Source organism: Dipodomys merriami, unplaced genomic scaffold (genome assembly GCF_024711535.1).
Source record: "Dipodomys merriami isolate MVZ:Mamm:240054 unplaced genomic scaffold, mDipMer1.0.p SCAF_17, whole genome shotgun sequence".
Classification (NCBI taxonomy): domain Eukaryota; kingdom Metazoa; phylum Chordata; class Mammalia; order Rodentia; family Heteromyidae; genus Dipodomys; species Dipodomys merriami.
In genome coordinates this window covers 24,013,520-24,029,739 of record NW_027203048.1, presented here as the reverse complement: position 1 = coordinate 24,029,739, position 16,220 = coordinate 24,013,520, and the positions used below count along the sequence as shown (strand labels likewise).

Here is a 16,220-nt window from a genome sequence, read left to right as displayed (position 1 = left end):
ATCCCTGTGAAAACAGAAGACAAGAAACCAGGAACTGCTATAGGTCTCTAATTACCGAATCTCAAAGTGTAGCTAGCTATGTTCTGTATTTGTGATTTATCACAATATGTTATTCTTCTGTGTATCAGCTTGCCTCTGTGTAGCAGTGATGATGTTTAATCCATATCAATGTGTGAACTTGTTCAAAGTACACTGTACATATCTATAGAATTACCGTAGTGAATCCCCTAGTGTCATTGATGCATGATAACAAATAATAGTAAAATTAACAAATTTACTTAGATACTTTGAGCTTTCAGTCTAGTTCTGAAGGCAAATATTCAGAAGCTTAGAATCTTCTACTCTTGGTTCTTAGGAACCATTTCTTTCAAGTCCTGCTTTTGACTAGAATCATTCTATTTTCTAGTGACAGAAATAGGCAAAGTGATAGAAATAGAGAAGAAATGGAAACTTTCAGAACTAGGGCCTAGTCATGTAATTAGATCATAAGAACACCACTCTGAAGAAATTAGTGCTAGTTTTTTAGAGTGAGTTAGTCCTCATAAGAGTGGGTTTTTATAAAGTGAGGCCACCCCATATGTTTTACCTGTTTTTTCATGTGGCTGGTTCCCTTTCCTTTATCCTTTTTTGTTGTGACCCAGGCAAGAGAGCCTTCACCAGAGGCAAATAGATGAGACCACTATATTTTGGACTTTGCACCTCTAAAATTGTGAGTTCAATAAACCTCTTTTTAAAAAATGTATTATTCAGTGTCAGTATTTGTTATGGAGATATAAAGTAGACTAATAGAAATCCTCCCTATGTTCACTGAGACTGAATATAACAATCTGAACATTCATGCTGGTATTAAACCTTTCTATGACTTTATCCCGAAGGCAAGTTTTTCAATTTATTAACAACAGAAGTTGTCTCCCACAATAAATACATTGTACATAAGAGACATTTAAATTGAACTAGCAGGTTAGTAGATAGATGATAATAAGTTGTTAAATATTTAAAATGGGAGATTGAATATGATTTTATTGCTTATTTTAAATTCTGAAATCCTCATAAGATGACAGAATCATGATACAATAAAGGGATAAACCCAGGAGGACAGAAAGAATGAGAGTAGAGATAGAAGGAGCAGCAAAAAGTTTTGAAATGGGAAGCCAGATAGATGAGTAATGAAGGACCTAGCCAACTTCTGAAAGTTGAATTCTAAGAGCACTGTAGAAAACAGCTGGCTAATAAAAGAAATGCAAATCAAAACAACTGAGATACCACCTCACCCCAGTTAGAATGGCAAAAATCAAGAACTCTAATAACAACAGATGCTGGAGGGGATGTGGACAGAAGGCAACCTTACTGCATTGTTGGTGGGAGTGTAAACTTGTTCAACCACTTTGGAAAGTAGTATGGAGGTTCCTCAAAAGACTCCACATAGAGCTCCCCTATGACCCAGCAATCCCACTTTTGGGCATTTTCCCAAATGTTTTCAAACAAGACCACACTAAAGCTACCAGCACAACTATGTTTATTGCAGCATTTTTTACCATAGCTAAGATATGGAACCAACCCAGATGCCCCTCAGTAGATGAATGGATCAAGAAAGTGTGGTATATATACACAATGGAATTCTGTGCCTCCATCAGAAAGAATGACATTGCTCCATTTGTTAGGAAATGGAAAGACTTGGAAAAAATTATATTAAGTGAAGTAAGCCAAGCCCAAAGAAACATAGGTCCCATGGTTTCCCTTATTTGCAATATCTAGTATATGTATTAGTCAAGCAGAAAAGGTCAGATAAGGTGATGTTAGGAAAATGAACCCTAAGATATGTATTTAAATGTTTTTTTTCATTCATGCACTTGTTTCTAACCCATTTATAAGATTATTTCTTTGTTGCTTTGTATGTCCCTCCCCCACAGTATAACTCCTGCTTTCACTGTATTTGATGTCAGTACAATTTATGCAGAGGAAGGGGAAAAACAAGTCATTTAAATAAGGATACAGGTGGACCCATTGCAACAATGAGAAGTATAAGTTGTCATGTCAAAAAAGAACTTTACAACTTTGGTGTCGGGGGGGAGGGTTGGGTGGGGGGGCAGGTGGAGGCTGGGAAGGGATGGGAAGGGTAAACAAAGGAGGAGGCTGCAATGCTTGATAAGAAATGTACTCACTATCTTGCCCATGTAATTGTAACCCCTCTGTACAGTATTTTCACAATAAAAAAAAAAAAGAAAGAAAACAGCTGGCTAACAGATTATGGAGTACCTACTGAACCAGAAAATGGTTCAAAAATGCCTTTGGATGTACATTGTGGAGAGCTAATTCCTGCCCTTCATATACCAAAGCACTGCAAAGAGAAGCTCAAACAAATGCTTTCATACAGATGCTCGTGGCAGTACTATTATAATAGCCAGAAGCTAGTTAACTACTCAGATCTATCAAAAGAAGTAAACAAAAAAGTGTTATATCTATATGGTAGAATGTTATTCAATCATTAAAAAAAAGATTGATGTATACTGACACATGTTATAACATGAATGAGCCTTAAATCCATTAAACCAACTGGAAAAAGGCATTTACAAAAGATATTATGTGATCACGTTTACCTTAAATGAGTAGACTTGGTCCATCTGTAGAAATAGATTACGGCTATCAGGGTCTAGGGAGAGATTTGAATGGTAAGTGACTGCTTTTGCGTTCAGGGTTTTCTTTGGGTGTGATGAAAATGTTTTAGAGGTTGGTAAAGGCGGTGGTGGCAGAAAATTATGAGTATACTAGGAGCCACAACTTGTCTATACTTTACAGTGGCTAGTTGGCTATCTTGTGAATCTCACTCCCCTAAGATAACACTGGGACCTCCTCTTCCAGTTAAGTAATTTCTATTTTTCTACTTTGTAGAAGCTAGAGGTTTTTTCTCTGATGTAGGTTAAATAAAGATCTCTATAAAGGTGGACACAGCTTCCAGATGAGAGTGGGGATGCCTACTACAAAGCAGAAAATTAGAAGCATTCACATCGCTGGTGTGGAGATTTCAGAGAGGAACAAGCATTGCATGGAAATTAGTAGTTTTGAGACTAATGAAACTAGGAGCAGAGTTCCTACAAAGAGTAGCCAACTACCCTATAGTAAAGTCCACAGTTGAAAAGCCATACATTTGAGCAAAGCACTTATAATCAGCCCTTTAGTTCTCTGCCCCTGGCTTATATCTTAGGGTCACCTAACATGTAAGAAAAACTTCTATTACTGAAAATCGATGTCAAGATACACTGGAGGAAAAAAGTTATTTCAAGAAAACAGAAATGTTGAAGATAAGAATAATAACAGAGTTTAATACTCTCAGAGAAATAAAAAATACTTAATTCATCTATATGTGCATTTTATTTTATTTTTTTAGAGACTGTTTCCTACATATCCCAGATTGTTTTTGAACTTGTAGTTGTCCTGCCTCGGCCTCCCAAAGCTGGGAATCCAGGTGTACATAACCACTCCTGGCCTAGAAATATATGCACAAAAAATGAAATTCATCCCCTTTTAGGAACATTATTTGAATTTTCAAAAATTTACACTAGTTGGATAGCATCTATCATTTGTACACAATCAAGATATAGGGTAGTTTTATGATGAAATTATTTATGTATTTGTCAGCTTCCTGTTCACAAATGTAGTTATTAATTACAGGACCATGAAAATATTTACTTTCAGTATGCTTTATAGTGAAACAGCTGTAATTTGGAGTTGCTGGCAGAAAAAGGCAACATGGGGAAGTTAACTTATTTTTTTCTGTTTCTTTCTGATTACAAGGGAAAGACTAGTGATGAATATTGGACTTTATCCATTTTTTATTGTCAGACAATATAATGATTTTTGGTGGAGCTAAATAAGTTCTCTACCACTTGAACCCACCACTACTCACTTTTTTCAGTAAGACTTTTCTTTTTGCCTGGTCTAACCTAGACTGCCATCATCCTACGTATGCCTCCTGTGTGGCTTGGACTCAAGCACTCACCTTCAGGCCCAATGATATTTTGAGAAGGGAATCACTAACTTCTTTGCCCAAAGTCCTCCTGGTCTCTGCCTCCCAAGTAGGTAGGATTATAGGTGTGTGCCAGCCGGCCCAATAATACAAATTTTGAAGAGAACTATTTACTAGAGTCTTTTAGGTGGTGACTGGATTTTCTGTAGAAACTAGAATTCTAGATATCTCAGAGTTGAAAGTTCAAAACCCCTAGGAACCTTTTAATCCTTTGGATGTTAAGACTAATAATGAAGGAGAGCTAATGTTACCTTCAAAGATACTACATATGGGCATGGAAGTTGTACACTGTGCAACTTAGTTAACCATATGGGGAAGGTATAGTCACTTACCTTTTAGGGTGATATTTTCACTAAATTTGGACTTCTCTCCTCCTTCTCTCCTTCACTATCTCCCTTTACACTTCAGCTTATATTACTACTTACCAAATTGTCATTTATTAGATATAAAAATCCCAAGTGTATTTCTGTCTTGTCTCCTGCAATGCATGACTCTGTTTCTGTACCTTGTAATAGAACTCGCTTTAAATCTTTGTAAGCTGTTTGTAAACTCTGTAAGTTGTAGAATAAGATTCTGCTAAATCTATTCTTTTATCCCAGTAAAGTACACTTTATATAATTTAGTCATGATTATATACATACCTACTTTTCCACTCCATTAAGCATTTAGTCAGTGGGTTCTCTTATATGATTTTTTTTTTTAATTGTGAAAATACCATACAGAGGAGTTACAGTTACATGGGCAAGGTAATGAGTGCATTTCTTATCAAGCATTGTTGCCTCCTCCTTTGTTTCCCCTTCCCATCTCCCCATACTTCACCCCTCCCCCAATGTTTTCTTTTTAAACTTTAATTTCATCATGCTTTACATGATGTCCAGAATTTATTCATTTTATGAATAAATGCACATATACAATTTCACCAGCATTTTCCTATTTATTACATTCTCCAACACTATTTTATTCGTTTTTGCATCAAATTTTGTCTGTATCTTGAAACTGGCCATCTGGTATTTTTTTAATTGGCTTACTGCTTGAGTTTTCTAGGTAGACAATCATCTTCTACAAACAACAACAACAACAACTATAATAATATTTTCAGGTCATTTTTTATATCTCTTTGGCAAAGTACATTGTCTAGAATTTCCTGAACAGTGTAAACAATAGCAGCATACAAGAAAGTACTGATATCAAACATGGACAAAATGGTATTTGGCAAAATGGTATTTGGATATACTGCATTAAAAATGTGTAATAAATTCCACTGATAGATAATTTGCATAGCATAAAATTCACTTCCTAGAAATGTGCAGTCTTCCTCTTTTTTTTTGGTGTAGTCATACAACTAGCATTGCAATACAGTTTTAAAACATCTTCGTTACATTCAAAAGAAACCCCTTACCCACTAGCAAACACTTCCACTCCTTTCCACATCCAACAGTATCGTTCCTGGCAAACACTGTCCTCTTCCTATATGAGTTTACCTGTTGAACATTTTATATCAGTGTAATCATACAGAGTGTAATCATACAGTATGTGGCCTTCTGTCACTAACTTCTTTCACCAAATTCCATGTTTCCCAGGTCCATCCCACTAGAGCATGTGTCAGCACTTCATTCCTTTTTATTGCCAGTAAATACTCTATTTTATGGGTATACCACATTTTGTTTATCCATTTATCGGTTGATGGATAGTTGGAAATTTTTTATTACTTTTATGAATAATACTGCTATGAACATTGATGTACAAGATTTTATGTGAACATGTGTTTCCATTTTTCTTGACTGTATACTGAGGAATAAGATTTTGAAGGCATGTGGTAATGATAACATTTGCCAGAAATTGTTTCAGCTTCTATTATTACTGTCTCTTTATCATTCATTTGTTCTTTGTTGCTTTCACTATTTCTACTTTTCTTCTTTGACTCATTGGGGGCTCTACTCCTATTGTCTCTTAATTGTCTTGGTCAGCCATACAATAAACTCTTTGCCTTTTGGTCTCTTTCTTTCAAGAATCCATTGCTAGCCTAATTATTTTCATCCTAGAGCTCTGTGTTGATACTGTGTCCTAAATAAGGCTTTCTTGGAGGTCCTGCCATCAGGAAATTGGCTGTGTCTCCTCTCCAGAGTTGGGGCATATGACTTTTAAATGATATTTTAAGCTGTGTTCATCTTTTTGCCCCTACTCTCTGTTCTGTGGTTACATTTTTATACCTAAGAGTAAGTAGCCTCTGAAAGGAAATACCAGCTGTAGAAACTTAGGATCTTTGTCAAGGTTGTTTCTTAGAGACACTAATCCAAAGACTATTTGGACTTGTAAAATTAGCATGTCATCTAGAAATTATAGTTTCATTCCATTTTTCTGTTGCATTTAATAACAATAGAATAGAAAGAACATATAACAATAGAAGCGAATGAGATAGAAAATCGTGAAACTCTTTTGTATATTTTAGAATGATGAAATATGAGATTCTACCCACATGTACAAAGTATACAACTACTCTCAGCACTTGCTGTTATTTCTGTTCTCATAATGTGGACTTTCCAGTGGGTTAGATTTGACAATTTACCCATTGTTGGTATCCTTTCTTTGAGTTTCTAATACTGTCTTCCTGTACATTAAATGTTGGGATGTACCTAATTTTTTCTCCTCCTCCTCCTCCTCCTCCTCCTCCTCCTCCTCCTCCTCCTCTTCCTCCTCCTATCAACCTACTTTTATTTTATTATTATTATTATTTTTTTTTTTTTTGTCGGTTGTGGGGCTTGAACTCTGGGCCTGGGCGCTGTCCCTCAGCTCTTCAGCTCAAGGCGAGCGCTCTACCACTTGAGCTACAGCGCCACTTCCGGTTTTCTGGTGGTTTATTGGAGATAGGAGTCTCACGGTCTTTCCTGCCCGGGCTGGCTTTGAACCGCGATCCTCAGATCTCAGCCTCCTGAGTAGCTAGGATTACAGGCGTGAGCCACCAGCGCCCGGCTTTATTTTATTATATATTTTTTAAATTTTTTATTGTGAAAATACAGTACAGAGGGATTACAATTACATGGGCAAGGCAATGAGTACATTTCTTATCAAGCGTTGTTGCCTCCTCCTTTGTTTCTCCTTCCCATCCCGCGCCACCCCCCCCCACCAGCCAAAGTTGTAAAGTTCGTTTTTTGACATAACAACTTGTATGTCTCATTGTTGCAATGGGTCCACCTGTATCCCTATTTAAACGATTTGTTTTTGCCCTTCCCCTCCACAAATTATACCAACATCAAATACAGTGAAAGCAGGTATTATACCGTGGGGGAGGGACATACAAAGCAACAAAGCAATCATCTTATAAATATGTTAGAAACAATCGCAAGAAAGAAAAAACATTTGAATCCTTATCTTGGGGATCTGACCATTGCTACTTGTCTCAGACATATACCTATGTTTCTTTGGGACCTATGGGACCTATGTTTCTTTGGGCCTGGCTTACTTAATATAATTTTTTCCAAGTCTTTCTATTTCCTAACAAATGGGGCAATGTCATTCTTTCTGATGGAGGCATAGAATTCCATTGTGTGTATATACCACATTTTCTTGATCCATTCATCTACTGAGGGGCATCTGGGTTGGTTCCATATCTTAACTATAATAAATAATGCTGCAGTAAACATAGTTGTGCTGGTAGCTTTAGTATGGTCTTGTTTGCGATCATGTGGGTAAATGCCCAAAAGTGGGATTGCTCGGTCATAGGGGAGCTCTATGTGGAGTCTTTTGAGGGACCTCCATACTGCTTTCCAAAGAGGCTGAACAAGTTTACATTACTACCAACAATGCAGTAAGGTTCCCTTCTGTCCACATCCCCTACAGCATCTAAAAACGATGGTTAGTTGCCACGAAGTGGGAGGCAATGCCTTAACCGTGTGCATGTTGTCAGGCCCAAGGGCCTCTAGCCTTATTTCTAATTTTCATTATTGTGGGGTTTACTTCTAATAAATAATACATATATATGAATATTCTTACTGTATTATGAACACTAAGATAAATAAATGATACTTGCTTCAGAGAAATTAAAGCACAACTTTATCTGCCCTGCATTTTCATGTTAGTTGAAAGTATTAGAGAAAAATATAATTTTTAATAAGATATATCTGAAGGCCTTGGAATCCTCTCTTCTTTGAGACAGAAATAACCACATTGTATGACACGAACTATTGTTTTCTAATCCTGCTTTGCAAGCTGCCCTTGCCACTAGATATTAGATATAATAATAAAAGATGTAGGGGCTGGGAAGGTGCTCAGTGGTAGAGTGCTTGCCTTGCATGCCTGAGGACCTGGGTTCGATTCCTCAGCACCACATAAGCAAAAAGAAAAAAGCCGGAAGTGGTGATGTGGCTCAAGTGATAGAGCACTAGTCTTGAGTTGAAGAGCTGAGGGACAGCACCCAGGCCCAGAGTTCAGGCCCCATGACCGGACCCTCCCCCTCCCCCAGAAATAATAAAAGATGTATTAAAAAAGACTTGAATGACCATGCAGTAAACTCATTGTTCACAGTAGATCTTATCTGTGATGGGAGGGTAGTAGAAATCAGTGACTGGAGAGTCTGATAATTACTTGTGAGAGATTGCTTCTATTGCAAGACCTCAAATAGTTTCATATTAAACCCAACATGGGATCTTCTTTGATAACCTTAATGTTTTCACTTGATGAATTCACATTCCATTCAACTTATGGGTATATACGATACTGATGAGCTTTCATGTGTTTAGAAAATGGAAGCTGTTAGCCAGGCACTGATGGCTAATGCCTGTAATCCTAGCTATACTGAGGAGGCTAAAGTCTGAGGAGGGTGATTCTAAGCTAACCTGGGCAGAAAAGTCCCCATGAGATTCTTATCCCCATTAGCCACTCAAAAAACTGGAAATGTGCTGTGGTTCAAATGGTAGAACACTAGCCTTGAGCACAGAGAGGTTCAGGGACAGTACCTAGACCCTGAGTTCAAGCCCCATAACTAACAAAAAAAAAGAAAAAAGAAAAAAGAAAGAAAAGGAAAGAAAATGGAAGCTGTTTATATGTAACTATGTTATGTTTATATGTAACTTACTAACTATGTTATTGGGAGGGGTGTCTAGTGATGGGTTCCTTTAGAAGTATCTATAGTAATTACAACTTTTTTTCTAGCTAAATACCTTTTTTTCTAGCTAAATCTATTTTATAAACTAAGGTAGATGTAGAATTTTATTAATATTTGATAAAATCTAATAAAAATGATAACCAAGTTTTTTTGTTTTTCTCCTTTTCTTTCCTTCTCCCTTTCTCCCTCCCTCCCTCTCTGGGTCATGTATTTTTTTTTAATTATCACTTTAGTTGTACAAAGGAGTTAACCATTTAACAAAGTAGTTTATGAACAATGTGTCTTTATCAATGTCACCCCTATGAATATTCTGTCTTCTGCTTACTAAGCAGGCATTCTACCACTTGAACCATTTCTCTAGCCCTTTCTTTAGTTGTTGCTGCTGTTGTTTTTGTGATAGTACTAAGATTTGAACTCAGGTCCTTTTAATTATTTTTTTAGATAGGATCTCTTATTTCCAGTCAGGGCTAGGTTAGGACTCTGATTCTCCTACTTATACCTTTCATGTAACTGGGAACACAGGTGTCTACCACTGTGCCTGGCCTCAAGTTTCTTGAACATGGATTGTGATGATCAAGAAAAAGATGTGATTAGAACTACATGTGTTAAGAGGCACAGAGTTGGGGCTCTGGAGTATGTCTCAATGAGCCTTTGTAATCATGTTCAAACCATGCAGTGTTTTAACCAGCCAACAGACACAGTCTCTGATTACATTAAGACATGACTCCAACGTCTATTCCTTATTATCAGAATCTAGTTCTAATAAGCATATTTGACATATAAATCAGTATGTTATATTTATAACAATGTGGGATTATTTAAAAGTAAAGCAAATACCTGCTTGCTTTTTTAAAGTATAAAGTGTCTTATTATCCTTTATTTAAAGAATAAGTAGATAATTTTGTGTTTTATTTATTTTTCCAAATCTGTAATCTTTTCCATCTAAGTGTCTCAAGAATGTTTTAGAATTCTGATGCCATAATTAATCCTGAAAGTTTTCATTTATTTTTACATGGAAAAAGAGAGAGAACTGAAATTTAATTAAATTGTTCATCTTTGGAAGGAGACTTGGGGAGAAACGGTATTAAGTGCTTATATTATGAGGTACTAACCTACGTAATTATCTGAGTACTGCTTTTCACATTAAGTCATACTTGTTTTCTGATTCTGTTTTTTCAGTTTCCATAGCAAGGCGTGTACAAGATCCATTAGCTGAGCTAGTGAAAATTGAGCCGAAGCACATTGGAGTTGGAATGTATCAGGTAAAGCAATGTAGATCATTTAATTTATGAAATCCATCAATACAAGGAGTGTGGTTAAACCCAAGATAGTAATTAGGTGTTAGTGGAGTTTATTTCCATTTTCAAAAGTTAAACAGTTTGTGGAAAGGTAGGTAAGAATTTTAAGTTGTCATACAGGGGAAAAAAATCTTTTTTCTTTCTTGTGTTAATAAGGGCTTTAAGACAATTTACTAAAGTAAGATTTAACTACTACTAAAATATTAAGTGAAACTAGTAACTTAATTTGGAAAGCTCATCCTGTTAACAGTATTTTTAAAACAGAAAGTGTGGAACATGTGGTTGGGGTTGTATAAACCATTATGAACTAGTGTGATCTTAGGAAAATGTATGCACCTTTTCCTCCATTTTCCATTTCCTTTTCCATTTCCTTTTCCATCCCATTCTCTTTCCTTTTCCCTTTCCCCTTCCCCCTTCCTTTCCCTTTCCCCTTCCTTTTCCCTTTTCCCTTCCCTTTCTCTTTCCCTTTCCCCTTCCACTTCTACTTCCTTCCCCTTCCTTCTGCCTTTCCTGCCTTTTTTTCCTTTTCTTTTTTTTCTGGCAGTACTAGGGCTTGAACACAACACCTTAACCTTACTAGAGGAGTGCTCTACCAGTTGAACCTTTACCCTGCCCTTTTGCTTTACTTTTCACATGGGTCTCATGCATTTGCATGAGACAAGCCTTAGACTATGATCCCCTCCTGTTTTTACCTCTTGAGTAGCTAGGATTACAAGCATGTATGACATTCCCATACCCATTTTCCATTTCTATTTGATTATTATAATTAGTTTTTGAAACAATGTAAAGCCTAAAAGCTTTACATTGCTATTGTTGTATAGTAGTAATAAGAGGACTAGGAGGAACTGATAGAATTGTTTGTGTTGTTACTATATTTTCAATTCTTGAGTTTAAATGTGTTCATTGAACAATTAAGAGCAGTGGTAAATCTTGGCAGAGTCAACCAGTAGTGCAAGAAGAATGGTATACAAAGCATAATTGTGTACAGAAGCTTTGGGTCAAATTGTTTTTGTCTTTGGTGAAAGTTCTTCTTAAGCATGGCATGGGACACGCACCCCTAAACCCCAACTACTTGAGAGACTCAGGTAGTAGGATCTTTTGTGCTCATGAATTAAGAGATCAACCTAGGAAACATAGACCTTGACTCAAAAAAAGAAAAGAAAAGAAAATCTTTCCAAAATCTGAAATAAAAGATTACCTTCTGTAATTTTTATGAGATTTGAGTGATAGGTACAGTAAGCTTACTTTATTTGGGGATTTATGACATGTAGTTGACCAAGAGTGATTTTAACAATAATTATATGCACATTAGGCCGCTCAGTTATTTGGGAGAATCTCTTAGTCAATGCTATCATTAGTTGTTTAAAACTTTGTGCTTCTTTTCCCTTCATTTGTAAAAATACACCTCCCCCAAAGCAAGGTAAATGGCATAATAATCCTTCCACACCAAAAAAGGTAGATAATATGCATAATTTAAGTGCAGGAAACAAATTTAAATTTGTTGAAAGCATGTCTTTCATGTAAGTTGGGTGGCGTTATGTAAAACATGAATGAAACATCCACAGTATTCAAGATAGGGAATGAAATAAGATCTGGTTTTTGATGAGCTGGATTAATGTGTACAACAGTAATTTTTATGACAGTTTTTCCTTAACAGCATTCTCTTTGGAACCATGTATACCAAGGGTCTACTTACTCTCAATGCAATCAGTGGTTATTAGAAATGGAAGATCTTAGTACTCATACAGTCCTGTCTCTTAATTTGACAGAAGAAAAAGCTATTGATGTAGAGTATAGGATTTTTACCCCATATCCCATTGTGGAAGGGTTGGGATTAATGGGTCATACACTGACATTTGACTAAAGTGTCATCATTTTATAGCAAGATGGCCTGGCATTCAGATCTGTGATGGTTAATCTTGAGTTGTCCATATTGGATTGAGAGACCTAGGAGATTAGTATGGCCTATTTTTATGCCATACTAATGTCTTTGAAGACATTTCCAGAGAGAATTAACTAAATGAGGAAGAGTCACCCTGAATGTGGGTCACACTATCTCATGGGCTAGAGCCCGGTAGGGAATAAAAGAAAGGAGGAGGAAACTAGCTAGCATAGGCATACTTCTTTTGGCCTTCTGGCCACCATACTGTGCTATATCCTACCATGCTACCCCATTATGATGGACTTAAACCTTGAAAATAATAAGTTAAAATAAATCTTTATTCCTTTAAGTTCTTTTGTCACAAAGATGAAATTCCTATCATACGATATTTAACTAGACTTAAACGTTTTAGTTACCAATAGTTAGTTAGCTACACATAGAAGAAATGCCTATTATCTATCACAACTTTGTGATCTAGGCAGTTATCATGAGGAAGAGGAATTATGATTATTGGTTTAAGGTGGTAGAATAATGAATGACTTCAACTTTATAGAACCCAGGCAGTCTAATAAGCAAGCCATTGGCATCACAAGAGGTCTAAGTAAATAGTAGAGATAGAGCCTTCAGTTTCAATTCAGACATAATGGTTAATGTCAAAGCATGTGGAACTTCTTCCAGCAGGAGGGAAAAGAATTGTAAGCATTGGAATGATTTGTGTATTTAAATATTTACTCTGGCCACACTAAGGAGAATGAATTAGAGGTACAGAAGAAAAAAAAAACAATAAGCCTAATTTAGGACATTGTTAAGCTTTGTTAAGAGGTAAAGATGGAAAAGAGTGTTTTGTAGCAAGTACTTGCTGGTAAGTGAGAGAGAAAGAATTTTCTCCAAGAGTTCTGGTATGTGTTTGATGCTTAAGCAGAGCAAATTTTGTAGAATTTTGAGCATGCTAGTTTGAGAAGACCATAAGAAATCCAAGAAACAGTGTTAAATAGTTGGATCTACAAGTTTGAGACTAAAGAAAAATAGCCATATTAAATTGGAGTACACCCTTTTTAGCAAATCATGAAATTGAGAAAGTGATTGAGGTGGTAGGTTGAAACCATCATATGCTTTTTAAAAATTGTTATTGTAAAGATGATATACATCATTATATGATTTTAACTATAGTTCCACCACTGCCAATGTACTTGTCAATGTATTCCAGTCAATTTGGAGTTTGCTAGAACTCTAAATTTTGTGAAACAACAGGAAAGGTATATGGGAATATCTCTGTTTATATAATCATGTGCTTATTTGAATAAGTTAGTGTTTACTGAGAACATAAGAAACGGTCCCATCAGCGGGTAGAAATTTTGGGAATTCCTGAAGGATATCGAGCATTAGGAATCATGGCCACAAAGAAAGAACCTGGTGAAGCTACAGCTTGAAACATACTACTCACAAATGATTAACTAGGGTGATTATTTGCCACAATTTTATATATTATGATAATAACATATCTTACTATTAACATTTTATAATTCTTACTGATTTATACACATTTCCATGTTAATTTGTATGAGACATTACATAAAATATGTAAAGAAATTCAAGCACAGTGGTGTAAGCTTGTAATCTTAGCTACTTTGGAGGCAGAGATTAGGAGATTCTTGGCTCAAAGGATAGGAGTTGGGGGAGTTGCAGCTGGAAGCCAACCTGGACATAAAAGTTTGTGAGGCTCCATATCAACCAATGGCTGAGTGTGTGCCTGTCATTCCATTCTACAGAGGGCTCAGGGGCATGTGCCTATCATCCTTAAGACAAAAGGAAGCATAAGAGCACAGAAGTCCTATATGGCCTTGGCATAAATTGAGACACTGTCCTGAAAACTGAAAATAACAAGTGCAAAGAAAGGGCTGATAGAGTGGCTTAAGTTGTAGAATGCCTGCTTAGCAAGCTTGAGGCCCTGGGTGTACACACACACACACACACACACACACACACACACACACACACACACACACACACACACACACACACACACACACACACACACACACACACACACACACACACACACACACACACACACACACACACACACACACACACACACACACACACACACACACACACACACACACACGAAATAACAAATGAGTAAAGTTATAATAAAATAGAAATTGTACAAGTGAGAAGGACACAGTAAAGCAAAAATATACCAATGGTAGAAGTGTAAATTGATATTTCTAGGAAATAGTCAATACTTGTCAAAGAACACTTTTTAAAAATTTACTATCACAGGCTGGGAAGGTGGCTCAGTGGTAAGAGTGTTTGCCTTGCATGCATGAGGCCCTGGGTTCGATTCCTCAGTACTACATAAGCAGAAAAGGCCAGAAGTGGCACTGTGGGTCTACTGGTAGAGGGCTAGACTTGAGCTGAATTGCTGAGGGACAGCACCTAGGCCCAGAGTTCAGGCCCCATGACCGACAATAATAATAATAATAATAATAATAATAATAATCACTGTAAGTCAACAAATGCCCATTTGCTGGCCTAAGCCCCGCCCTTGATGGCAGTGCTTGTGGGGCAGGTGAGGTACCTCCTGCCTCCAGCCTCAGGTAAAACATCTCCAGCCCCCAACTATATAAAAGGGTCCTCCAAGGAGCAGAATAGCATCCTTTTCTCCCTTCCCTGGTGAGAACTTGGCCTTGTCAGCTGCTCTGGCAATAAATCTTTTCCTCTACATTACTTTGTCCGTGTGGTCTTTTGGGTTACTTTGTGTTTGGGTTACTTTTTCCTTTCATTCACCTTTATAATAACAATTAAATTTTTTTTAAAAATCCCTATTACCTGGAAGTTCTCCCTTTAGTAAGCATTATGGCATTAATAAGAACTGGCAAGATTTATATCCAAATTTGTAATATGCACAAATACCAAAATACAAGAAGTCATTACAACAGGAAAAGTCTTAAGAATTATGGTACATCTATCAGTTGAGATATGTAACCATTGAAATTCAGGTTTTTGAGCAGGTATAGTGATGTGTGCCTAGACTCTTAACTGCTGACGGGGCTGGGTCAGTAGGATCAAGAGTTCAAGTCTAGCCTGGGTACATAGTAAGACTCCATTTCAGGTAGGGAAGGAAAAAAGAAAGGAAGGGAAGAGGAGAGGAGGTGAAAGGAAGGGAGAGAAAAGAAAAGAAAGAAAAGAAAGGAAGGAAACATTCAGACTTTCCAAATGGCTTTAATAACATAATACAAAATAAAATAATATGTGTCTAAAGACAGTGATGGGAAGGTAGGAATGAGAGGGAAAGAAGGAACAGCTTACATTAAGCAAAAGGAAAGAAACGTAAATATCACCTGATGTGGAAGAAATAATTATATTGTCAAAGCTCATAGAATTCACAAACTTTATAGATCATGATAATGACAATTTGCCTTATGAAGGTTAAAATGTGTTTGTGACTTTAACTAAGTATCACTATTCCACAATACTGTGAAATACGTGAAATTTATGTAACCACCTAATATCAAGTAAAAATTTTTTTACTTAAAAAAAGAAAAAATGTGTTTTAAAAATAGATTTGTTTTAGCCGGGCGCTGGTGGCTCACGCCTGTAATCCTAGCTACTCAGGAGGCTGAGATCTGAGGATCGTGGTTCAAAGCCAGCCCGGGTAAGAGAGACCGTGAGACTCTTATCTCCAATAAACCACCAGAAAACCGGAAGTGGCGCTGTAGCTCAAGTGGTAGAGTGCTCGCCTTGAGCTGAAGAGCTGAGGCACAGCGCCCAAGCCCAGAGTTCAAGCCCCACGACCGACAAAAAAAAAAAAAAAAAAAAAAAAAGATTTGTTTTTACATTGAAGAAATAACTATCTGAAAAAAACCGTCTGGCAAGTGAATGATATCTAGATCCTTGGTTGTTGTGCTG

At 36.7% G+C, this 16,220-nt stretch overlaps 1 protein-coding gene and 1 pseudogene across 2 annotated transcripts in view; one reads left to right on the top strand and one right to left on the bottom strand.

Moving 5' to 3' along the window:
• Srbd1 (S1 RNA binding domain 1) overlaps window positions 1-16,220 on the top strand; it is a 192,486-nt gene that overhangs the window by 105,972 nt on the left and 70,294 nt on the right. For both annotated transcript variants that reach the window (XM_070025511.1, XM_070025512.1), the window contains exon 16: window positions 10,305-10,387. In XM_070025511.1, coding sequence (XP_069881612.1) covers window positions 10,305-10,387 — 83 coding nt within the window. The remainder of the gene's footprint in view (window positions 1-10,304; window positions 10,388-16,220) is intronic.
• On the bottom strand, window positions 7,867-7,939 carry LOC138829358 (U6atac minor spliceosomal RNA; annotated as a pseudogene).